The 27689-nt window shown below is 45.7% G+C and overlaps 2 protein-coding genes across 4 annotated transcripts in view; one reads left to right on the plus strand and one right to left on the minus strand.

Annotated features, from left to right (window-relative positions):
- Window positions 1–19199, plus strand: part of LOC124126743 (sphingomyelin phosphodiesterase 4-like) — a 51755-nt gene extending 32556 nt beyond the window's left edge. For both annotated transcript variants that reach the window (XM_048385211.1, XM_048385212.1), the window contains 9 exons: window positions 5756–5846; window positions 6771–6898; window positions 10893–11016; window positions 11693–11732; window positions 11979–12154; window positions 13736–13939; window positions 15849–15989; window positions 17981–18109; window positions 18350–19199. In XM_048385211.1, coding sequence (XP_048241168.1) covers window positions 5756–5846; window positions 6771–6898; window positions 10893–11016; window positions 11693–11732; window positions 11979–12154; window positions 13736–13939; window positions 15849–15989; window positions 17981–18109; window positions 18350–18676 — 1360 coding nt within the window. In that variant the 3' untranslated portion in view covers window positions 18677–19199. The remainder of the gene's footprint in view (window positions 1–5755; window positions 5847–6770; window positions 6899–10892; window positions 11017–11692; window positions 11733–11978; window positions 12155–13735; window positions 13940–15848; window positions 15990–17980; window positions 18110–18349) is intronic.
- A 2380-nt stretch (window positions 19200–21579) lies between these two features.
- LOC124125098 (squamous cell carcinoma antigen recognized by T-cells 3-like) overlaps window positions 21580–27689 on the minus strand; it is a 51935-nt gene continuing 45825 nt past the window's right edge. For both annotated transcript variants that reach the window (XM_046488424.2, XM_046488425.2), the window contains 5 exons: window positions 24472–24582; window positions 24206–24295; window positions 23463–23546; window positions 23152–23318; window positions 21580–22187 (listed from right to left, as the gene is read on the minus strand). In XM_046488424.2, the coding sequence (XP_046344380.2) occupies window positions 22019–22187; window positions 23152–23318; window positions 23463–23546; window positions 24206–24295; window positions 24472–24582 (621 nt within the window). In that variant the 3' untranslated portion in view covers window positions 21580–22018. The remainder of the gene's footprint in view (window positions 22188–23151; window positions 23319–23462; window positions 23547–24205; window positions 24296–24471; window positions 24583–27689) is intronic.

The following is a 27689-nucleotide window of genomic DNA, read 5'->3' on the forward strand; positions in this document are numbered from 1 at the left end:
TAGTATCTTTCTGATACAATTTGCCTCTGACAATCTTTTTAACAATGAGTGTGTACACATTGCGACTATCAAGCTCCTCAAGGCGAAAGCCTGTTCGCGGATCTCTCTACACCGAGAGTATAGCGGACTGATGGTATCTGAAAATGAAACTGTAAGTTTGCAACAAATTGCAATACGTATCGCAGTACAGGTTAAAGTATGGCAATATATTGCAATACGTATCGCAGTACAGTTTAAAGTATGGCAATATATTGCAATACGTATCGCAATACAGGTTAAAGTATGGCAATATATTTCAATACGTATCGCAATACAGGTTAAAGTATGGCAATATTTTGCAATACGTATCGCAATACAGGTTAAAGTATGGCAATATATTGCAATACGTATCGCAATACAGGTAAAAGTATGGCAATATTTTGCAATACGTATCGCAATACAGGTTTAAGTATGGCAATATATTGCAATACGTATCGCAATACAGGTTAAAGTATGGCAATATTTTGCAATACGTATCGCAATACAGGTTAAAGTATGGCAATATTTTGCAATACGTATCGCAATACAGGTTAAAGTATGGCAATATATTGCAATACGTATCGCAGTACAGGTTAAAGTATGGCAATATATTGCTATACGTATCACAGTACAGGTTAAAGTATGGCAATATATTGCAATACGTATCGCAATACAGGTTAAAGTATGGCAATATATTGCAATACGTATCGCAATACAGGTTAAAGTATGGCAATATATTGCAATACAGATTGCAGTACAGGTTAAAGTATGGCAATATATTGCAATACGTATCACAATACAGGTTAAAGTATGGCAATATATTGCATTACAAAATCCAGGTCAATACACAGCCCTACCGAATACACGAGTGAATGGTAACAGCCCTACCGAATACACGAGTGAATGGTAACAGCCCTATTTAGCACTGAGATGTATGCCCACTGCACACTGATTCTCAGCTAAATGGTCTATTTCACATATCAAATGTTAAAAAATATATTTCTTGATATTGAAAAACTTAACTTATTTTCAGTAAAAACAGTATTCAGGCTTTCAGAATTAATCATTGGGGGACCCAAATTACATCAGAGTTGTTTTTAATGATAACGGAAATAACATATGTCAAATGTCCTGTAGTCAGATACGTTAGACTGCATGTTATCATTGCAATCAAAATATATTGCACAGCATTAATTAACTTGCAAAAAGTGCTATTGTCATTTGCATAGGACCACATATTATATCATTTTCAAACGAAGTCATTGCCTAAGGATCATTTGTCTCAAAATAGGACAGTGTCGCGGACACCTGTTCAAGAAACACATTTTCTACAGATATTAGCAAATAATAACAGACACGTATTAGCTATGAAAGTTTGTTCATTTTGCAAAAATAACTTGATAACAAACATTGGTACAAATATCGAACAAACTACATGCCAAGTCCCTGGCCTTCAAGAATTAGTCTACTGAGAACACAGCAATAATCTTCAACTGCAAAAACTGACGTATCTGATGTCAACCTGAATCAACAACACAAGTTCACAAGTGGCCGATCTTTGGCTTAAAAACGTCTGAAGTTTAAACATTTATATGAAAGATGAGGTTTATATTTTCTCCATATGACATTTAGCACAAACTCTAACATAACGTATCTGATGCTTTTTGAGGCATTGTGGTTGAAATCTTGGCAATCGTAAAAAATACAAAGTGAATGTTCATTTGAATGCCTTCTCAATACGGGCGACGTCACGTGCAGCTACGTTGTACTGGCGCCTTGTTTTGCCAATAGCGACCGGTTCATCAATAAAGCAGAGCACATCGTCAAATTCTATCCAAATTTCATCAGGACGAGATGGCCACTTGTAGGTCTTGCCTTTGTCTTGTGTTTTCTCCATGAAAGTTATTTTGGTATCGCCATCATCTATGTCAACTTCGAGAACCTTCCCGATGAACCAGTTACCATCATATATAGCAGCCAGAAATCTGCCAACAACTGGGACAGCAGGTACATGTGGTGCAGCAGGTACGTGTGGTGCAGCAGGTACAGGGGATACAGAAGCCTGTGTGGGCTGCAGTACATGCGTTTCCTGGGATATGGTTTGGTCAACATGGTGACGGCGCCAACCAACACATAAGTCATTGCCGCTCAGACAACCTGTACAGTAGCATGATACAGTTCTTGAAAAAAGAACCCCATTCTGCTGCATGACTGCGTGCAACTTCATTGTGCCATGTACAACCTTTGCGTTAGAGGTAGCTATGTCCTGTGCAGCCTTCTCTACTTCAGCAGTAGAGTAGAATCTGTATTGGATTGATTTTTGATTGTGTCTCGCCCACTCATAAAAATCGTGGGCATCTTGAATTGTCGCTTTGCCTTGTTTTACTGCATCAGATGCCTGGCGTTTACATGCACCTCCTAGTCCATCACATGGACCTTTCCCGTGTCCACACTCAAAATAGTTCCAACGTGCCTCAAGCCCAAACAGCTCCTTATGCTTCAGAATGACATCAAACATGTACCGATTTCTGTACTGTGATGACGGGCTATCAGTCCAATAGTGAACATGCGTTGCATCAGGGAAAGTGGTTTTCAGTTCAGGTAACATCCGTTTTAGGATTGTAAGTACCGCAGTCGAGTTGTGCTGATTGACGTCAGACACATAGATAAAGTTTTTGTGTACCAGTTTGTCCAACTTGTAGTATACCACTACAGGGTGAAGCGTGACATTTGTTGGGTTCCAGTATGCACTTTGGATTTCATCCATGCTGGAACATGTAAAGTTCTCAGCAAAGTCCATCTGTATGATGATATGGCCATCTGGGAGTGTATCCTTCAACTCATGGATAGCTGCATATTGCGACTTTACTCTTCCAACGTGGTCACGGAACTCAGCAAATTCAAGTAGCATATAATTCTTGAAGTCAGTGGCATTCTTTATTATCTTCACCACCTTCATTTTCTTTTTCCCCTCAACATCCACACGCCCCCACTCATCATATTCAACGTCATCCTGAATAGTTTCCAGCATCTGATCCATTGCGTCCACGGATACACTGTCATACGCCATATCCGGTGATTTTGGAACTTGTAATCCAACACTTCTCAGACATTTGAGTTTCATGGCCATATTCTGATGTTTGTTGCATAAGCAAGTGTTTCTTGAAATGTGTGATGTGAGCAAGATGTATCTGGGCCGTAGCCTACAGAATGATGCAAAAGACAGTTTCATATTCTGGTTTTCAATCTTGAACTTAGCATACACCTCAGACAGATAATCATTCATTATTCTTGTTTGATGTTTGACACCATTTAGGCTCTTGGAATCTGCTTTGCCTGGCATACATACGCTGATATCATCTCTCTCCATGAATGAGACAATTAGTCTCTTAATCTGCTCTCTTACGAGAGTGAGACGGGCTCTTCCTCGAATCTCTATTACCTTAGAGGTGGTCCGAGATAAACTTCTTCGTGACAAACCTGTAGCCTTGTTCAAACCCGACACACATCTGTACTTCTTAAGTACTTTCCCTCCAACAAGAGATGTCATCACATTCATTTTGCTTTGCTTTTTGTTGGCTGCGACACTTTCTTTAATTTCTCCAAAAAGTACATTAGCCATTGTTAATTGTCTAACAACAGTGGCTGGCAAGTGACTGGGACTCACACCGTTTTCCCGGAGATCATGTCTGGTTTTTGTTGAAGGTGTTGCTTCAGACTGTTGTTGAAGACTGCCTGTCGTCTGATCCGAGCTATTTTCAGTATTGTTGCGGCTAGTCTGTTTGGATGTCCCATACTTCGCCTTCATCCTCTGATATCGTTTCTTCCATTTCTGTTGCTTCTTTTTGTAGCTAGAGAGTTGTTCAGTCAACTCTTTTACTTTTGTATTTGCTCTTTTCAGTGCACACGAGCGTTTTGGTTTTCTCTGTTTATTTGGAAAAGTCATTTTGACCAAGAAAGGACCTGGGCGTGACCTTGACTGCCGAGATGCATCAGTACTGCTTGATACTGTGTCGACCTGGTCAGTTTCTGCATCAACGACCACATCTGTGACCTCAACTATGCTGGCACCTTGTGCTTGTTTGTGTGTTTTCTTTCGATCCCGGTATGCTTTACTATAGAGTTTATTCCTTTCACGAACTGCCTTTTTTTTCTTTGTTTGCATTTGATCAATTGGTATTCTGTACCCTTTGACTCGAGCACGTTCTTTGGCTAGATATTGACTGTCATTTCGTTTCTTTCTTTCCCGATACACCTTTTGGTTTTCTGCGTCTGTTTTCGCCATTTTCTAAAATCAAGCATAGACAAAAACATGCTGAAACAGTCGTCGAAGTGAAAGAGATGTTTGCACTATGAAATAGCCACCCTTTAAAAATGTTCATACTTTATTCTTTGTGAAATATGCTAATTTCATCAGATACGTTATAAAAATCATCACATACGTTAGTTGGTATTTAGGTGTTTAGACAGGAGCTTGAGTAAAATATAGTACTTTTCCTATCAATGAAATGCATACCGACAGAAAACATCAGTAGAATGTTGTTGTCTTCACTTCAGAAACATATCTAATCATTAAATTACATTCGTAAACTACGTTAGGTTGGCATCAGATACGTTAGGTTGGAAAACATGCTCTTTGGGAATTGCTAATATACAGTAAGGGATTCATTTTTTCCATCCTAATGAACAGAATCTATTTTATCAAATAATTATCACCTATGGGGTGGCTTTCAATTCAGATGACCCATTTACTAAGATGGCAAAGATTACTTACCAATTTGTGATGGATTGTTGAGAACCGAAACCAGGTTGGAGGACGTTCTTGGCTGAAAATCGGAAGTAGAGAGGTGGCACGGCGCGCATGTGCATTGATAAGATTCAACTTATCGAGATTACTGAAGTTCGATGACCATCTTCCGATGTCGCTGGTGTTATCTAACGTATCTGACAAAATTGTATCTGATGACAACCTTGCGAATTGGTCAGAAATTTCGAAAGTATACTCATGTCAAGGTTTGGGATGGACATTTCTCATAGGTGACACGTTGTTTTATGAAAGTAACAAACACAACATCATATATTGTAGTTTATCAGGCGTGTGCGGCAATAAATCATGCTAACGTATCTGATGAAAAGTATCGTACCCAGCTGGTATAATTTTGTGATTTTGTGATTCATGATTTTTCTTTCAGTTTTTTAAGAAATTGATGATAAAAAGTGTTAAGACTATGCTTGAACAAATCATATCTGACACATTGTGTTATAATGTTTGTTTAGTTGGTGTGTGACTTCTTCACACAAAAGTGACCAACGTATCTGATGGTAAAATCGGGGACAGTAGAATATTGCTAGCCAAAGATATTTTATCAGAACCATTGCTTGAAAACTGCTGGTAATGATGATACATGATCATTACGCATGAAAAAAAAGAGTAAAATGCAGTAAAAATGTGCAGAATATTTAATTATTCAGTGGAAAAGTCACACACTGAGCACGGGGACAAGGCTGGGGACGACTTTATAAGCAACACTATAGACTGGTGAACATACAAACTGAACGAAGTACATCAACATGTGTATTCATTTAGCCGTTCAGCTTGCATTATATGATTTGTAACAGAAAATATATTTTCAGCTAAGATATTAACCAGGTTTTCCACAGGGGACAGCACAATTGTGTAATTTACCATTTAGCTGAGAATGAATGTGCAGCACTGACCTGTTGTGTTGTATGTTAGGACTGCTGTGCCTCAGATCCTACAGAAGAAGATGTACAACTTCCTGGGCCACGCCTTTGAAAGATGGCCACTGGACTCATCTTTCCGGATGGTGAGATAGTTGTTGTCACCATGTCACAGTCATGTTTGTTTGTTTGTTTGTTTGTTTGTTTGTTTGTTGTTTAACGCCGCATGCAGCAATATTCCATCTATATGACGGCGGTCTGTAAATAATCGAGTCTGGACCAGACAATCCATTGACTGACGTCATGAGCATCGATCTACGCAAATTGGGGTACGATGACATGCATAAGCCAAGTCAGCGAGATGACCAGCCGATCCCAGTCGACTCTTACGACGAGCAGGGGTTGCTGAAGACCTATTTTACACCGGATCTTCACGGGTCCACAGTGATGTAGTTACTATGATGAAGCCATGTTTGACTTTCAATTTGCCGTTACCTGAGTAAAGGAGCCCCAGTATGTACACGGCCTTGTCTGTGATGTAGTGAAGTACTTTCATGGCCTTGTCTGTGATGTAGTGAAGTACTTTCATGGCCTTGTCTGTGATCTAGTGAAGTACTTTCATGGCCTTGTCTGTGATGTAGTGAAGTACTTTCATGGCCTTGTCTGTGATGTAGTGAAGTACTTTCACGGCCTTGTCTGTGATGTAGTGAAGTACTTTCATGGCCTTGTCTGTGATGTAGTGAAGAACTTTCACGGCCTTGTCTGTGATGTAGTGAAGTACTTTCATGGCCTTGTCTGTGATGTAGTGAAGTACTTTCATGGCCTTGTCTGTGATGTAGTGAAGTACTTTCATGGCCTTGTCTGTGATGTAGTGAAGTACTTTCATGGCCTTGTCTGTGATGTAGTGAAGTACTTTCATGGCCTTGTCTGTGATGTAGTGAAGTACTTTCATGGCCTTGTCTGTGATGTAGTGAAGTACTTTCATGGCCTTGTCTGTGATGTAGTGAAGTACTTTCATGGCCTTGTCTGTGGTGTAGTGAAGTACTTTCATTGCCTTGTGTGTGGTGCAGGTGCTAGAGACGTGGCTTAGCTACATCCAGCCATGGCGCTACACCGAGCCAAACCAGTACTACCAGAGTAAAGACCCGCACCGTCCTGACCCCACAGACTTGAGGGACAAGAGAGTGGATGACAGATGGTGAGTATTCCAGGAGTAAAGCCATCCACTGGCATGATCGTCATCTATCTGTACTCATGTGCCCAGACCCCCATCTCCAGATACCCATCTCCAGACACCCATCTCCAGACACTCATCTTCACCCTACCATCTTCCAGACACCCATCTATCAGACACCCAATTTCCAGACACCCATCTCCAGACACCCATCTCCAGACACCCATCTCCAGACACCCATCTTCCAGACATCAATCTCCAGACACCCATCTCCAGACACCCATCTTCCAGACACTCATCTTCACCCTACATTCTTCCAGACACCCATCTCCAGACACCCATTTTCCAGACACCCATCTTCCAGACACCCATCTTCCAGACACCCATCTCCAGACACCCATCTTCCAGACACCCATCTCTCAGACACCCATCCTTCTAACCTCCATTGCCCAGACACCAATCCTCCCAACACCCACTGCCAAGAATCCCATTCTCATAGCCCCCACTGCCCAGACACACATCTTTCTGACACCCACTGCCCAGAATCCCACCCTTCTAACCCCACTGCCAAGAATCCCATCCTTCTAACCCCACTGCTCAGAATCCCATCCTTCTAACCCCAACTTCCCAGAATCCCATCCTTCTAACCCCCACTGCCCAGAATCCCATACTCCAAACACCCACTGCCCTGACACCCATCCTCCAAACACCTGCTGCCCAGACTCCCATCCTCCCAACACCCACTGCCCAGAATCCCATCCTCCCAACACCCACTGCCGAGAATCCTATCCTCCCAACACCCTCTGCCCAGAATCCCATCCTCCCAAAACCCACTGCCGAGAATCCTATCCTCCCAACACCCTCTGCCCAGACACCCATCCTCCCAACACCCACTGCCCAGACTCCCATCCTCCCAACACCCACTGCCCAGACTCCCATCCTCCCAAAACCCACTGCCCAGAATCCCCACCTCCAAACACCCACTACCCAGAATCCCATCCTTCTAACCCCCACTGCCCAGACTCCCATCCTCCCAACACCCACTGCCCAGACTCCCATCCTCTGAACACCCACTGCCCAGAATCCCATCCTCCCAACACCCACTGCCCAGACTCCCATCCTCTGAACACCCACTGCCCAGACTCCCATCCTCTGAACACCCACTGCCGGGACTCCCATCCTCCCAACACCCACTGCCCAGAATCCCATTCTTCTAACCCCCACTGCCCAGAATCCCATCCTCCCAACACCCACTGCCCAGAATCCCATTCTTCTAACCCCCACTGCCCAGAATCCCATTCTTCTAACACCCACTGCCCAGACACCCATCCTCCCAACACCCACTGCCCAGACTCCCATCCTCCCAACACCCACTGCCCAGAATCCCATCCTCCGAACACCCACTGCCCAGAATCCCATCCTCTGAACACCCACTGCCCAGACTCCTATCCTCCCAACACCCACTGCCCAGACTCCCATCCTCCCAACACCCACTGCCCAGAATCCCATCCTCTGAACACCCACTGCCCAGAATCCCATCCTCTGAACACCCACTGCCCAGAATCCCATCTTCTGAACACCCACTGCCCAGACTCCCATCCTCCCAACACCCACTGCCCAGAAACCCATCCTCTGAACACCCACTGCCCAGAATCCCATCCTCTGAACACCCACTGCCCAGAATCCCATCCTTCTAACCCCCACTGCCCAGACTCCCATCCTCCCAACACCCACTGCCCAGACACCCATCCTCCCAACACCCACTGCCCTGACACCCATCCTCCAAACACCTGCTGCCCAGACTCCCATCCTCCCAACACCCACTGCCCAGAATCCCATCCTCCCAACACCCACTGCCGAGAATCCTATCCTCCCAACACCCTCTGCCCAGAATCCCATCCTCCCAAAACCCACTGCCGAGAATCCTATCCTCCCAACACCCTCTGCCCAGACACCCATCCTCCCAACACCCACTGCCCAGACTCCCATCCTCCCAACACCCACTGCCCAGACTCCCATCCTCCCAAAACCCACTGCCCAGAATCCCCACCTCCAAACACCCACTACCCAGAATCCCATCCTTCTAACCCCCACTGCCCAGACTCCCATCCTCCCAACACCCACTGCCCAGACTCCCATCCTCTGAACACCCACTGCCCAGAATCCCATCCTCCCAACACCCACTGCCCAGACTCCCATCCTCTGAACACCCACTGCCGGGACTCCCATCCTCCCAACACCCACTGCCCAGAATCCCATTCTTCTAACCCCCACTGCCCAGAATCCCATCCTCCCAACACCCACTGCCCAGAATCCCATTCTTCTAACCCCCACTGCCCAGAATCCCATTCTTCTAACACCCACTGCCCAGACACCCATCCTCCCAACACCCACTGCCCAGACTCCCATCCTCCCAACACCCACTGCCCAGAATCCCATCCTCCGAACACCCACTGCCCAGAATCCCATCCTCTGAACACCCACTGCCCAGACTCCTATCCTCCCAACACCCACTGCCCAGACTCCCATCCTCCCAACACCCACTGCCCAGAATCCCATCCTCTGAACACCCACTGCCCAGAATCCCATCCTCTGAACACCCACTGCCCAGAATCCCATCTTCTGAACACCCACTGCCCAGACTCCCATCCTCCCAACACCCACTGCCCAGAAACCCATCCTCTGAACACCCACTGCCCAGAATCCCATCCTCTGAACACCCACTGCCCAGAATCCCATCCTTCTAACCCCCACTGCCCAGACTCCCATCCTCCCAACACCCACTGCCCAGACACCCATCCTCCCAACACCCACTGCCCAGAAACCCATTTCTAACACCCACTGCCAAGAATCCCCTCCTTCTAACACCCACTGCCCAGAAACCCGTCCTTCTAACACCCACTACCCAGAGACCCATTCTTGTAACCCCCACTGCCCAGACACCCATCCTCCCAACACCCACTGCCCAGACACCCATCCTTCTACCCCCCCCCCCCCCCCCCCCTGCCCAGACTCCCATCCTCCCAACACCCACTGCCCAGACTCCCATCCTCCCAACACTCACTGCCCAGACTCCCATCCTCCCAACACACACTGCCCAGACACCCATCCTCCCAACACCCACTGCCCAGACACCCATCCTTCTACCCCCCCCCTGCCCAGACTCCCATTCTCCCAACACTCACTGCCCAGACTCCCATCCTCCCAACACCCACTGCCCAGAATCCCATCCTCCCAACACCCACTGCCCAGAATCCCATCCTCCCAACACCCTCTGCCCAGAATCCCATCCTCCTAAAACGCACTGCCCAGACTCCCATCCTCCCAAAACCCACTGCCCAGACTCCCATCGTCCCAAAACCCACTGCCCAGAATCCCCTCCTCCGAACACCCACTGCCCAGAATCCTATCCTCCCAACACCCTCTGCCCAGAATCCCATCCTCCCAAAACCCACTGCCCAGACTCCCATCCTCCAAAAACCCACTGCCCAGAATCCCCTCCTCCGAACACCCACTGCCAAGAATCCAATTCTTCTAACCCCCACTGCCCAGACTCCCATCCTCCCAACACCCACTGCCCAGACTCCCATTCTTCTTACTCCCACTGCCCAGAATCCACTTCTCCCAACACCCACTGCCCAGAATCCCATCCTCCCAACACCCACTGCCAAGAATCCCATCCTCCCAACACCCACTGCCCAGACACCCATTCTTCTTACTCCCACTGCCCAGAATCCACTTCTCCCAACACCCACTGCCCAGAATCCCATCCTCCCAACACCCACTGCCAAGAATCCCATCCTCCCAACACCCACTGCCCAGACTCCCATTCTTCTAACCCCCACTGCCCAGAATCCACTTCTCCCAACACCCACTGCCTAGAATCCCATCCTCCTGACACCCACTGCCCAGAATCCCATCTTTGTGACCCCAATTGTCCCGGCACCCAGCACCATGACCTGACCTGAACCGCCACAATGCTGGAAGTACCACCCACATTTCTACTGCTGTATTTCAGGTGTCAGTTTATTGAGGACAACCTGCTGTTCTACACCGTGATGTTCAAGCACTTCCTGCCACGCGTGTTCCGCCTCGACCTGTCCTCCCCTCAGTGTGCCTACATGCTCTATAGGGTTACCAAGGTAACACATACCTCACACTGTGCATACATGCTCTTTTGGGTTACCAAGGTAACACACACCTCACAGTTTGCCTACATGCTCTATAGGGTTACCAAGGTAACACACACCTCACAATGTGCCTACATGCTCTACAGGGTTACCAAGGTAACTCACACCTCACAGTGTGCCTACATGCTCTACAGGGTTACCAAGGTAACACACATCTCACAGTGTGCCTACTTGCTCTACAGGGTTTCCAAGGTAACACATACCTCACAGTGTGCCTACATGCTCTACAGGGTTACCAAGGTAACACACACTTCACAGTGTGCCTATAGGGTTACCCTGCCTGGAGCTCAGCATTAGGGTCTAAAACAAGGACCTGTCGGCATGGAGTCAATTTACTGTGTCTCAGTGGGGTACTCGTGTTAAACTGCGGCATGGTATCTCATCACACACACATACATATACACTCATAAATGTACAAAACACACCACACACACATAACACATGCATACACCACACCACAGACAGATCATACACACATACATACACACGCACTAAACAGACAGACACACACACATAAACACACACTCATTAATGTAAACACCACACACATACATACACATATACACACACACAACAATATACAACACACACTCACACACACCTAATGTTGCTGCTTTGTGTGTTCCAGGTGCTGTGTCTGCCAAACCTTGCAGAGATGATCTTCAGAGGTAGGCTAGGAGACACACATGATCTGCTGTTATTCTTCAGTAACATTGTGACACATCTCACCCAGAACACTTTACTTGAGTCTGTGCTATCTACATCTGGCTTAAATGATCAAACACAAGGTTTCAAGAATATATTTGCTTTTCAATGTCTAAAAAGAAACTCAGTTATCAGACAAAAGACAGTATCTCAGTGTTGCTTGCAGCGAAAAAAGATGGAACTTTCATATGTTGAATGCTCTGTTACAGGTGAGAGTTGGTCGTACCGCGCCACCCGCATGCCGATGTCAGACCTGGGCGCCAGCTACCTGTCCTCCGATCACCTGCCCCCACACCTGCTGCCCTCATTACCCCCGCACCTGGCCGACCTCGAGGCGCCGGGCTTCCAATATGTGCCTCTGTTCGGGGAGAGGATGCACAGCCAGGTTAGTGAAACCACTGCAGCCTCTTCATGTGTCCGTTACACCACTTCTTGTGTCAGTTACAACACTTCATGTGTCAGTTACAACACTTCATGTGTCAGTTACAACACTTCATGTGTCAGTTACACCACTTCATGTGTCAGTTAAACCACTTCATGTGTCAGTTACACCACTTCATGTGTCAGTTACACCACTTCATGTGTCAGTTAAACCACTTCATATGTCAGTTACAACACTTCATGTGTCAGTTACAACACTTCATGTGTCAGTTACAACACTTCATGTGTCAGTTACAACACTTCATGTGTCAGTTAAACCACTTCATGTGTCAGTTACAACACTTCATGTGTCAGTTACAACACTTCATGTGTCAGTTACAACACTTCATGTGTCAGTTACAACACTTCATGTGTCAGTTACACCACTTCATGTGTCAGTTACACCACTTCATGTGTCAGTTAAACCACTTCATGTGTCAGTTACAACACTTCATGTGTCAGTTACACCACTTCATGTGTCAGTTACAACACTTCATGTGTCAGTTACACCACTTCATGTGTCAGTTACACCACTTCATGTGTCAGTTAAACCACTTCATGTGTCAGTTACAACACTTCATGTGTCAGTTACACCACTTCATGTGTCAGTTACAACACTTCATGTGTCAGTTACAACACTTCATGTGTCAGTTACAACACTTCATGTGTCAGTTACACCACTTCATGTGTCAGTTACACCACTTCATGTGTCAGTTACACCACTTCATGTGTCAGTTACAACACTTCATGTGTCAGTTACACCACTTCATGTGTCAGTTACAACACTTTATGTGTCAGTTACACCACTTCATGTGTCAGTTACAACACTTCATGTGTCAGTTAAACCACTTCATGTGTCAGTTACAACACTTCATGGGTCAGTTACACCACTTCATGTGTCAGTTGCACCACTTCATGTGTCAGTTAAACCACTTCATGTGTCAGTTACACCACTTCATGTGTCAGTAACAACACTTCATGTGTCAGTTAAACCACTTCATGTGTCAGTTAAACCACTTCATGTGTCAGTTAAACCACTTCATGTGTCAGTTAAACCAGTGATCACATGTTAAGGTGTGTTTGCACTTGAGATGGTGCGTTTGAATGAGATGTTTTCTGTTCATTGAGAACACTGCGCAAGAGTTTCCACTACGTTTTGGGAAGAGGTAAGCAAATTCGTCAGGATAGGGTTATATAATCATTTTATTGTAAAAAAAACAAATTGTTGTATGCAATTTCTATTTTCTCCAACAGTTTGAAACATAATTATATATTTCAAGCATTTTCTTTGGACAACTGGTTTTTTTTATAATAAAATCCCAGCTCCCCTGAAATATCCAATGGCCAGTCACAGAGGACATATCTAAGTCCACCACCAGAGTTGGAATACGTCTTCCTGAATCAGTTGGTCTGGCACAGTGACTTACAGTTTGTGGTAGGGTTGGGTGTCTTCATACACCGACAGCTAGCTCAATTATTTACGGTTGCAGTGTTGACAACATACACATCCTCATTGTGTGACAGTGACGTGCTCCTTCCATTTCAGATCGGTGAACTTATACATCAGCTGATCCTGGCACGAGAGGCCACCGCCACCCAGCAGGCCACGCCCAAGCCAAGGAGGCGGGGCTTCGGAGCATGGCTTGCCTCAATCTTCTTTGATTCCAACCGCTACAGTGAAATCAATGACACCAAGAAGTTGTTGCTGCATCTCAACCAGTCGCTGAAGAACCTGTCCGAGATATTCAAGGTGAGAGGTTTTACATTTTCTACCACAAACGAGGTGTAACAATGGTCAAAATGTTTTAGATCTTCAAGGTGAGAGGCGTTACGATGCTCGTCATGTCCGAGATATTCAAGGTGAGAGATATTCAAGGTGAGAGGCGTTACGATGATTGTCATGTCTGAGATATTCAAGGTGAGAGGCGTTACGATGCCTGTCATGTCCGAGATATTCAAGGTGAGAGGCGTTACGATGCTCGTCATGTCTGAGATATTCAAGGTGAGAGGCGTTACGATGCTCGTCATGTCCGAGATATTCAAGGTGAGAGATATTCAAGGTGAGAGGCGTTACGATGATCGTCATGTCCGAGATATTCAAGGTGAGAGGCGTTACGATGCTCGTCATGTCCGAGATATTCAAGGTGAGAGATATTCAAGGTGAGAGGCGTTACGATGCTCGTCATGTCCGAGATGTTCAAGGCGAGAGATATTCAAGGTGAGAGGCGTTCTGATGCTCGTCATGTCCGAGATATTCAAGGTGAGAGGCATTACGATGCTCGTCATGTCCGAGATATTCAAGGTGAGAGGCGTTACGATGATCGTCATGTCCGAGATATTCAAGGTGAGAGATATTCAAGGTGAGAGGCGTTACGATGATTGTCATGTCTGAGATATTCAAGGTGAGAGGCATTACGATGCTCGTCATGTCCGAGATATTCAAGGTGAGAGGCGTTACGATGATTGTCATGTCCGAGATATTCAAGGTGAGAGGCATTACGATGCTCGTCATGTCCGAGATATTCAAGGTGAGAGGCGTTACGATGATTGTCATGTCTGAGATATTCAAGGTGAGAGGCATTACGATGATCGTCATGTCTGAGATATTCTAGGTGGGAAGGTCGTCATGTCAGGGTACCACATTTTATTTGAGTTTTGCTGTTCCCAGATATATATACCTTTATTACTTGGCGTGTCACAATTACACCTGACTAAAAAATCAAGTATGCCCACCCTTGTATAGATATGATTCAAGTGTGTCCACCCTTGTATTGATATAACTCAAGTATGCCCACCCTTGTATAGATATGACTCAAGTATGCCCACTCTTGTATAGATATGACTCAAGTATGCCCACCCTTGTATAGATATGACTCAAGTATGCCCACTCTTGTATAGATATGACTCAAGTATGCCCACTCTTGTATTGATATGACTCAAGTATGCCCACCCTTGTATAGATATGACTCAAGTATGCCCACCCTTGTATAGATATATAATTCAAGTATGCCCACCCTTGTATAGATAATTCAAGTATGCCCACCCTTGTATAGATATATGACTCAAGTATGCCCACCCTTGTATAGATATGACTCAAGTATGCCCACCCTTGTATAGATATATAATTCTAGTATGCCCACCCTTGTTTACATATATAATTCAAGTATGCCCACCCTTGTATGGATATGACTCAAGTATGCCCACCCTTGTATAGATATATAATTCTAGTATGCCCACCCTTGTTTACATATATAATTCAAGTATGCCCACCCTTGTATAGATATGACTCAAGTATGCCCACCCTTGTATATATATGACTCAAGTATGCCCACCCTTGTATAGATATATAATTCAAGTATGCCCACCCTTGTATAGATATATAATTCAAGTATGCCCACCCTTGTATAGATATGACTCAAGTATGCCCACCCTTGTATAGATATGACTCAAGTATGCCCACCCTTGTATAGATATATAATTCAAGTATGCCCACCCTTGTATAGATATATGATTCAAGTATGCCCACCCTTGTATAGATATGACTCAAGTATGCCCACCCTTGTATAGATATGACTCAAGTATGATCAATAAACTTCTTTTAACTGCCAAGCAGTGCACGTTGTCTGATTGTGTGCAAGAGTTGCCACGTGATGTTTCAGATCACTCTGCCTGATGACCTCCAGGACATGACGCTGCCCGCTGATGTCAGCCTACAGAATAGTCTGTTGACGGAGCCCACCACGCCCGACTGTATCGAGACCAACCACGGCCCCGTTCTCACAGAACATGGCAAATATCAGGTGTGTATGTTATTCACACCATCATCCACTGACAGCTGGCCGCTGGCACATACCGTCATGTCAGGGCTGAGTCCTTCAAGTGTTTACTGTCATGACCCGAGACCAGACTTGGATTCAGTTCCAGGCTCCAAGTTTGTGGTGTCACCACCCACTCTGTTGAAATGCCGATGAAGGCGGCATGCCACCTGTCATGATGTTGTTGGTTTATTACACAGACCTGTCATGGTTCTTTGAGTCATGTCAGAGTGTTATTGAAGATCTGGGTTAGAATTTCTGTTTAGCCACCCGTTTAGAAGTGACACACATAAAGAAGAGTATTTATGGATGTCAACTTCTATATTTTGAGGTACACAACGTTTGGGAGTATATACTTACGCCTTCATCAGGTGAATGAATGCTATGAAGCAGAGAGCATATATATATGTACTATGGCTTGGACGAGTCCGAATTTACTATCCGGGTACCCACCCCCCTATTACCCGACCCTACCCGGGTACCTGCTGTAGGTCCCAAGAGATACGTACAAAATGTCCGATTGGGCATTTTTTACCATAGCCCTGGCAAAACGTATTTAGATACATGTATTAAACAATCTGGTCATGCATACACTGAAGTTGACTCAAGTTATATCTTTATTCAACCATATGAAAAGTCAAAAGGAATGGTTGCATCGTCAGAAAGAAATGCAAACATTAGTGACTTGTAGTGTAACCATAGAGTTCTAGATAATTTTTGTCATTTAACAATATATCATGTGACTAACCACGGTTCCGGATAGTCCTGTGGGTACCCAGGCCCTACTCGGTACCCACCCGACCCAGGTACCCGAGTTACCCGTCCCAGCCCTAATATGTACCTGTAAGAACAACAAAAGTAATAAAATAACAAAGGTGGAAACTTAACAAGGGAAGACAACAGATAATTGGCGCTAGTGGATTAGCAATAGACAAGTAGAACTTAACAGTAAATAGCACTGACAGATAATTATGATGGACAACTGGAAGCCAGGACTTAAGTATCACTGTTTAGTAATGGGCAAACGGGAGGCTGGGGGTAAATAGCACTGACAGATGATTATGATGGACAACTGGAAGCCAGGACTTAAGTATGACTGATTGGTAATAGGCAAACGGGAGGCTGGGGGGACAACTGGAAGCCAGGACTTAAGTATCACTGTTTAGTAATGGGCAAACGGGAGGCTGGGGGTAAATAGCACTGACAGATGATTATGATGGACAACTGGAAGCCAGGACTTAAGTATGACTGATTGGTAATGGGCAAACGGGAGGCTGGGGGTAAATAGCACTGACAGATGATTATGATGGACAACTGGAAGCCAGGACTTAAGTATGACTGATTGGTAATGGGCAAACGGGAGGCTGGGGGTAAATAGCACTGACAGGTAATAGAATGGACAGGACAATCCACCTTTGTTATCTTACTACTTTTGTTGTTCTTACAGGTACATATATATACACATGGAAATTAGTTAAGCAGCACCCGTATATTCTCAGACTGAGCAACTTTAATGAACTAGTGCATGAAATATGTAAAAGATTTTTTTGGGATGAAATTAAGTCATTTTCCAAATCTGTAACATTTTAAAAAAAACCCACATTATTTCATGATAGTCTTGGCTATGTTCCTCCTTAACCCTTTCTTTTCACAATATAATTTATTTGGTATGGAGATCCTTTACACATTTCATGCACTAGTTCATTAAAGTTTCCTGGTCTGAAAATATACGGGTGTTGCTTAACTATTTTCCATGGGTATATATGCTCTCTGCCTCATAGCATATATTCAACTGAAGGAGTATACATTCTGATAAAAATATTATTAAGAAAAATGATATTCTCATAATAAAGAAGTTGACATACATAAATACTCTTCCTTATGTGTGTCACTTCTCAATGCCTTTCAAAGACATGACATTTGTGATTGTGTGTCATTATACAACTCACTGACTTGCATGCGTGTGTCTGTGGCAGGTTGTGAATGGATTGCGGAAGTTTGACATCACCTACCAGGGAGACCCCGACCTGCAGCCAATCAGGAGCTTTGAGAATGCAACCCTCGTCCGCATCCTGCACCAGTTTTGTTCCTTCATCAACTGCCAGGTACAGACACTTATAACTCTTATAGATCACAGAATACTCACAGGATACTCACAGAATACTCACAGAATACTCACAGGACCTGTTGAACCCTTTCACTGACCAACATAGGTGGCTTAACTCACTTAACTAAAGTTGTGTTGTCCTGTGACAACACAGATGTATTAAATGTGTATTCACATCCTGTTTGTTTGAAGCTCATTGTGTTGCCATTAAATGTAACTGCACTTATTTCCCCTTCAGTTCTGTGGGCAGATCAACAGTCTGTACTGCCGCCAGGATCTTGTGGGACGCATGGCCCAGGTGTACCTCGCCCCACCCCTCCGACCTCATCACATGCTCAAGTCTCCGACCTCGAAGACAACTGCCGAGGCTCTTCGCCAACCGCGACTCAGTCTGCGGTTCCTGGCAAGTTACCAGACCCTCATCTACCTGGGCATCCTCTACATCTTCCTGCGACTGTGGCTGGGAGCTGGCCCTGTGGAGTTCCTCCTCATCAACATCTGTGTGTGTTTGCTGTACGCCTTCTTGAAGGCAGTGATGAGGCCCAGGTCTGTGGTGCCACTGTGATCGGGAGCTGCGGTCATTGGGACCTGCGGTCATTGGGACCTGCCACAGCATTTACAATGGATGTTTCAAACATGGTGCTTTTTGTTGAAAAGATCAAAACAGATATTGATAACAATGACTTTGTATTGAAGAGAATATTCATAACATGTAAGATACAAAATACTATTTATCTCCTAGGAATATTCTCTGGGTAGGATTGATGTTCCTGCATATTCAATGTAGTCAGATTATGTAACACCAGCAAGCTGAGACCAGGTGCTCCCACAGTTAATGTCCATAGAGAAACAATTGTCTGACCATCCAGCCAGCAGTTTACACTCACTCATGTCGCTGTCAGAACTACAGAAAGGATGAAGATGTGAATCAGGTTCACCACCGTCTTGTTTGTGTTCTGGGTTGATATACTGTAAATCTTGAAATTAATGCGAGCATGAATGAAATGTGAAAAATGCGAGTGGTCATTCAAACACTAGAAATTACATAGAGGTTATCACGCGAGTGTGTTTGGGGATGGTAAATATCCTGCATTAGGAATAAACATTGTATTTAGTGAGCCTTTGCGAGCTAAATACATAGTTTTTATTCCTAATACAGGATATTTACCATCCCCAAACACTAAAGCGTGATAACCTCTTTATCATATAATGTCATTCTTTAATTCTGTGCTTCAAAATCGCTTTCCCTCTCTCACAAACATTACGAGTTTTCCTGGAATGCGCGCATTAATATTTGTTACGTCACAGGGCAAGTGATGTGTCGGTCGGACAGTGACAGTAGCCAATATAGTTCCAACTGAAATCTGTTTCTTATACAGTGGCGAAGCAACATATACGCAAAACAACAATTGTTTTTAATTGCCTTTGCGGCAATCCATCGGTCTGTCCGCTAGAGTTACTGCCCTTTGTCTAAGGGAAGCTACTTTAACCCTAGTCTATGAGGCGTCACGGCCACGGTCAGACGTTGTTGACAGTCGGTCTGTCCTGTCATAATGTTTAGAAGTGTAGTCAGATGTATACACAGCGACAAAACGAAACAAGGTAACAATTCAAACATATTTCGGCCAAATCCAACTATTTTAATTTGTGGAGAAGGTTTCAAGCCGCAGAGGTCTACAAGCACAGATATGGCTACTGATCCCGCTTGGCTAGGCCTCGTGCCCTCGCAAAATTGTTTCGAAATTTATATCTCCAAAGTTGCCAAAACTTATAAAATGCCTTAGCTACGTAACAGTTAGACACTGATTTTCAGTATAAAAGACTGTTCTTTTGATAATGATAGCAATTATCCCTGTAGTTTATCCAGATTCCAGTTGGTTAATTCTGACTCGATCGCCGAATGTCGAGGGCGACGCCATGTTTGTTTATAAACGGTGAAAGTAGTCCCTACTTGACCTTTGATATTTGCATCTCTATCCGCATATGACCCCAACGGATATCGTTTTTATCCGTTGGCTTTATCCTGCCGAGAAACCTACCCATTATATGATAAATATGGATATCCTGTGAATTGTCACTGCCAGGGTCAAGAGTCAAACTATGTGCTATCACTGATTACTCCGTCACGTCGAAGACCTGGGTTCCATTCCTGGCATGGGTACAATGTGTGAAGCTCATTTTTGGTGTTCCCGCCGTGATATTGCTGGAGTATTGCTAAAAGCAGCGTAAAACCAAACTCTCACTCACTCAGAATGTGTACTAATTACATAAAGCATTGTACCAAGCTTCAACATTGAGAGTAACTCTGTTCATCGTCCATGGAGCCCTGCAGAGGAAGTGCTCTCCCTTCCTCAACTTCAGATTTTGTACATATGGAAATAAATATATATTTGACATTGATTTTGTTGACAGCTTCTGACCTGCACAGGTCTGACATAGATAATTCAGACATCCACCATGGTACATACATACAGGCCATCAGACGTCCAACACGGTACATACATACAGGCCATCAGACGTCAAACACGGTACATACATACGGGCCATCAGACGTCCAACACGGTACATACATACGGGCCATCAGACGTCCAACACGGTACATACATACAGGCCATCAGACGTCCAACACGGTACATACATACGGGCCATCAGACGTCCAACACGGTACATACATACAGGCCATCAGACGTCCAACACGGTACATACATACGGGCCATCAGACGTCCAACACGGTACATACATACTGGCCATCAGACATCCACCATGGTACATACATACGGGCCATCAGACGTCAAACACAGCACATACGGGCCATCAGACGTCCAACACGGTACATACATACGGGCCATCAGACGTCCAACGCGGTACATACATACGGGCCATCAGACGTCCAACATGGTACATACATACAGGCCATCAGACGTCCAACACGGTACATACATACGGGCCATCAGACGTCCAACACGGTACATAGGGGCCATCAGACGTCCAACACGGTACATACATACCGGCCATCAGACGTCCAACGCGGTACATACGTACGGGCCATCAGACGTCAAACACGGTACATACATACCGGCCATCAGACGTCCAACGCGGTACATACATACGGGCCATCAGACGTCCAACACGGTACATACTGGCCATCAGACGTCCAACACGGTACATACATACGGGCCATCAGACGTCCAACACGGTACATACTGGCCATCAGACGTCCAACACGGTACATACTGGCCATCAGACGTCCAACGCGGTACATACAAACGGGCCATCAGACGTCCAACGCGGTACATACATACAGGCCATCAGACGTCCACCATGGTACATACATACAGGCCATCAGGCAGAGGACCAACATGGGGTACATGCATGGTACATCAGAGGTCCAAACCATCGAATATCGGCTGGATCCCAGCAGGACACAATGACTTCATAACTGGACCCACTTATAAAAGTTTAGACCAGTTAAGAAAAGATGTTTATTCACATAATATACATTGATTAGAAATGTACAGAAAATGGGACCCAGAAAATGACGTTCACGCTGTCAGTTTCAGAGATTACATTATAAACATCTCATCCAAGTTGTGATGAAGACTGGGTGAGTGGAGACATCTCGTCATGTGATTCGAGTCTGGCGGGTCTCAGCTGATCCACGTCAGTTCACTCACGATACTGGGGCGTAAAGAAAAGGAAACAGATGAGAAACCACCTTCAAACCTGTGACCTGTGAGTGTCAGCTCCTTCTTCACTCCATGCTACTGAACAGACCGATTGCACAGGTCTACATATGTAACATTCAAGAGTATTCTTACTGGATAAAAACCAAGCAATGTCTTGAATGGAACAAACAGACAAATGAAGGTGTTCAGCCTGTGGTGCTTCAGGTAATCCGGTTGTGTTCCTACTTCTGTAGCAACATGCTCCTGAAGTCTGCGTTGCTCATCCCGGCTGTTGACTTGTCAGACTGCTGGCCATTGGTGGAGTTGGAGTCGGCACTGATGGTGGACGATGATGGACCTCGCTTCACAGATCTCGGGACGAGCGCCACCTGAGTCCTGACCTTTCCTCGCCTGGAACATCCATGTGTTGTGTCAGAGTTTAATGGGATGACTGGCAATGGAGGGTGGTGATATTTCAACTCCTATCATAACTTGATTGAAAGGTGCTTTTACATGAATCAATCGTATATTCTTGGGGTCAAACGATACATTGGTGCATCGTGAGTTTATATACACAAAACATTTTTTTGTATCCATGCAAGATGACACACTTGCTACAATACATTACTCATTTGATGACCCCCCCCCAGCATTTTTGTCACTCAAATATTACAAAATGTAATTAAAGTTCACAACTTAAAAATAGCATCCCTAAACATGTGGCTACAGCTAGCTTTTCCTTTTCAACCTGCTCTGAAATATTTATGGTCCAGAATTTTCCACACAGTTTGTCGTAAAGATTCGATATCGTGACCTGACTATCGTGTCACCCCGGTGACATACAGATGCGGGAAGCAGCAGCAATATCTCGGCTGGATGATCTGTTTGTTGTTTAATGGCACTCTCGGCAATATTTCAGCTACGTAATGCCTGCTTGTAAATAATCAACTCCGACCAGACGAGATAATCCAGTGATCCATGACGTCTGGGTGTGAGGACACACAACCTGACTGCCCAATCCATTGGACCCGTGAAGATCCGGGGAAGAATAGGTCGTCGGCAACCCATGGAGACTATGCTTGTCGTAAGAGGCGACTAACGGGATCGGGTGGTCAGGCTCGCTGACTTGGTTGATGCATGTCATTGTATCCCAATTGCGTAGATCAATGTTCATGATGTCAATCACTGGATTGTCTGGTCCAGACTTGATTATTTACAGACCGCCATCATATAGCTGGAATATTGCTGAGTGCGGCGTTAAACAACAAACATACAAACAAACAGTTGCCTCTTACTACCAGCATAGGTTGCTAGGGACCAATTTTAACCCGGAATCTCCACGAGGAACTAAAATGAATGAACAAAATTTACTGACTGGTCAGTTTCCTTCTTGCCACTCCCCAGGGACGGCGTGCGTTCGAACTCCTCCCCCCTCCGTGCCTCGGGCTGTTTACGGGGAGGGGGGTTGCTGATGGCCACCGATAGCGTATGCTCCCCCACCAGGAGTCCGTCCGTCTTCATCACGGCTTGTGTTGCCTCGTCCTGACAAGCAATGATACAGGATGACAAACATTCGATCAATGTGAAGTAGGAATAACCTGTGATAATTATTGAAATGATGCAGATGTCTCCTACATACACAGTCTCCTCAGACGTGCCTCTCAAAGATGGGTTACCTTCCCTTACCTCTGTTTCGTATTCAACGTACGCGATCCCTTTAGATGAACCGCTCCTGTAGGTGACAAGACGAACGTCCTTCACTTTGCCATGCTGAGGAGGAAACATGACAATCAGTTAATGGACCTGTTGGATTTTGTGCCATTTTGAGTTATTTCTATTATTTCACAGGGTGTCAGAATAATTTAGAGTGAGTGTGAGTGAGTTGGGTTTAACGCCGCTTTTAACAGTATTCCAGTTATATCACGGCGTGTCAGCTTAATGTGGGAGGAAAAGCCTGAAGTGATGCAGGTCTCAGACGTTTACCACTTTCGGTGAAACCCACGAGCACGGGTATGGTGCTGACAAACCTAGAAACATAATCGGGCTGAACCGGGATTTCTGGCGTGCTCAAGGGACGCAACTCTGCACAGCGAATCGCGGTGCCTTAGACAACTGAGCCACCCGTGCCCCCCCGTGCCCCCCAGAATAACCTTCACTGATGCAGGTCATAAATGTCCACCACTTTTTGGTGAAGCCCATGAATGGTGCTTATAAAACAAGGGCAAGTCTGGGATTCGAAACAATGATCATAGGATCCAGCCATGTCTAGGGGACATAACTCTGCTCATCACACTTTGGAGGCACAGACATTTTGTCCATCCCTGTCCCCCATTACTCAAAGTCTTCATCAGATATGTTACTCACTCACTCACTCACTCAGAACCCGCTGTGTGATTGAGTGAGTGAGTGAGTGTTGTCGCGGGACTCACCTGGCTGAAGATGTTGGTCACAGCCTCCTTGTTGCAAGTGAAGGGGAGACCTTTCACAAACAGCTTGTTCTTTTCGATCTCCATTGCAAACTGAAACACAGACACCATGGACATAGTGAGACAAATACCAGAACTTCTCAAGGCCAGACTTCAAACACTAGCCTAAATGTAATGTCAGAAAAAAGCTATATGGAAATAGGAAATCGCTAACGACAGAATTTAATCACAACAGATTGTTTCACAGACACTATGAAACTATGAATCACCTTAAACTGTGGCTTGGATCTGGCCGCTGATCTGTCTTCACACTTGGAGACATACATCGGCCGGCCTTCTATCAACTCTCGGTCCAATTTCAGGGCTTCAAGTACACAAAACTGTAAAACAGAAAACAACAAGGACTTTCTCTTGAGAATGTATCAGTGAGTAGACACCGACACATTCCTCAAAGAAGAGCATCATAGATCTACATCACTGACGTCTCCCCCGCACAGATCTACATCACTGACGTCTCCCCCGCACAGATCAACATCACTGACGTCTCCCCCACACAGATCTACATCACTGACGTCTCCCCCACACAGATCTACATCACTGACGTCTCCCCCGCACAGATCTACATCACTGACGTCTCCCCCGCACAGATCTACATCACTGACGTCTCCCCCGCACAGATCTACATCACTGACGTCTCCCCCGCACAGATCTACATCACTGACGTCTCCCCCGCACAGATCTACATCACTGACGTCTCCCCCACACAGATCTACATCACTGACGTCTCCCCCGCACAGATCTACATCACTGACGTCTCCCCCGCACAGATCTACATCACTGACGTCTCCCCCACATAGATCTACATCACTGACGTCTCCCCCGCATAGATCTACATTACTGACGTCTCCCCCGCACAGATCTACATCACTGACGTCTCCCCCTCACAGATCTACGTCACTGACATCTCCCCCGCATAGATCTACGTCACTGACGTCTCCCCCACATAGATCTACGTCACTGACGTCTCCCCCACACAGATCTACATCACTTACGTCTCCCCCACATAGATCTAAATCACTGACGTCTCCCAGACATAGATCTAAATCACTGACGTCTCCCCAACATAGATCTACATCACTGACGTCTCCCCCACATAGATCTAAATCACTGACGTCTCCCCCACATAGATCTACATCACTGACGTCTCCCCAACATAGATCTAAATCACTGACGTCTCCCCCACATAGATCTACATCACTGACGTCTCCCCCGCACAGATCTACATCACTGACGTCTCCCCCACACAGATCTACATCACTGACGTCTCCCCCACACAGATCTACATCACTGACGTCTCCCCCACACAGATCTACATCACTGACGTCTCCCCCGCACAGATCTACATCACTGACGTCTCCCCCACACAGATCTACATCATAGATCTACATCACTGACGTCTCCCCCACACAGATCTACATCACTGACGTCTCCCCCACACAGATCTACATCACTGACGTCTCCCCCACACAGATCTACGTCACTGACGTCTCCCCCGCATAGATCTACATCACTGACGTCTCCCCCGCATAGATCTACATCACTGACTTCTCCTCCGCACAGATCTACATCACTGACGTCTCCCCCGCACAGATCTACGTCACTGACATCTCCCCCGCATAGATCTACGTCACTGACGTCTCCCCCACACAGATCTACATCACTGACGTCTCCCCCGCACAGATCTACATCACTGACGTCTCCCCAACATAGATCTAAATCACTGACGTCTCCCCCATATAGATCTACATCACTGACGTCTCCCCCACACAGATCTACATCATAGATCTACATCACTGACGTCTCCCCCACACAGATCTACATCACTGACGTCTCCCCCACACAGATCTACATCACTGACGTCTCCCCCACACAGATCTACATCACTGACGTCTCCCCCGCACAGATCTACATCACTGACGTCTCCCCCGCACAGATCTACATCACTGACATCTCCCCCGCACAGATCTACATCACTGACGTCTCCCCCACACAGATCTACATCATAGATCTACATCACTGACGTCTCCCCCACACAGATCTACATCACTGACGTCTCCCCCGCACAGATCTACATCACTGACGTCTCCCCCGCACAGATCTACATCACTGACGTCTCCCCCGCACAGATCTACATCACTGACGTCTCCCCCGCACAGATCTACATCACTGACGTCTCCCCCGCACAGATCTACATCACTGACGTCTCCCCCGCACAGATCTACATCACTGACGTCTCCCCCGCACAGATCTACATCACTGACGTCTCCCCCGCACAGATCTACATCACTGACGTCTCCCCCGCACAGATCTACATCACTGACGTCTCCCCCGCACAGATCAACATCACTGACGTCTCCCCCGCACAGATCTACATCATAGAGATCCAAGCCTTCATAAGAGGTGAACAAAGGGATCAGGTGGTGAGGCTTGGCGACTTCGTTGATGCATGTCATCGTATCCACAGAGATCTACATCACACAGACCTACATCACACAGACCTACATCACAAAGATCTACATCATACAGATCTACATCACACAGACCTACATCACACAGACCTACATCACACAGCACACCGACCTACATCTCAGAGATCTACATCACACAGACCTACATCACACAGATCTACATCACACAGACCTACATCTCACAGATCTACATAACATAAACCTACATCACACAGACCTACATCACACAGACCCACATCACACAGACCTACATCACACAGCACACAGACCTACATCTCAGAGATCTACATCACAGAGACCTACATCACACAGACCTACAACACACAGATCTACATCACACAGACCTACATCACACAGACCTACATCTCAGAGATCTACATCACACAGACCTACACCACACAGACCTACAACACACAGACCTACATCTCAAAATCTACATCACACAGACCTACATCACACAGACCCATATCACACAGACCTACACCACACAGACCTACATCTCAGAGATCTACATTGAAGAGACCTACATCACACAGACCTACATCACACATATCTACATCACACAGACCTACATCACACAGACCCACATCACACAGACGTACATCTCAGAGATCACATCCCACATATCTACATCACACAGAATAACATCACAGAGATCTACATTGAAGAGACCTATGTCACACAGACCTACATCACAGAGAACTACATCACACAGACCTACATCCCACACACCTACGTCACACAGACCTACATAAGAGAGACTTACATCACAGAGACTTACATCACACAGACCTACAACACAGAGACCTACATCACACAGACCTACATCACACAGACCTACATCACACAGATCTACATCACACAGACCTACATCACACAGACCTACATCAAAGAGAACTACTTCACACAGACCTACATCACACAGACCTACATCACACAGACCTACATCCCAGACCTAC

The sequence above is a fragment of the Haliotis rufescens genome, unplaced genomic scaffold (assembly GCF_023055435.1).
Source record: "Haliotis rufescens isolate VD_foot unplaced genomic scaffold, xgHalRufe1.0.p SCAF_56, whole genome shotgun sequence".
In the NCBI taxonomy this organism is placed as follows: Eukaryota; Metazoa; Mollusca; class Gastropoda; order Lepetellida; family Haliotidae; genus Haliotis; species Haliotis rufescens.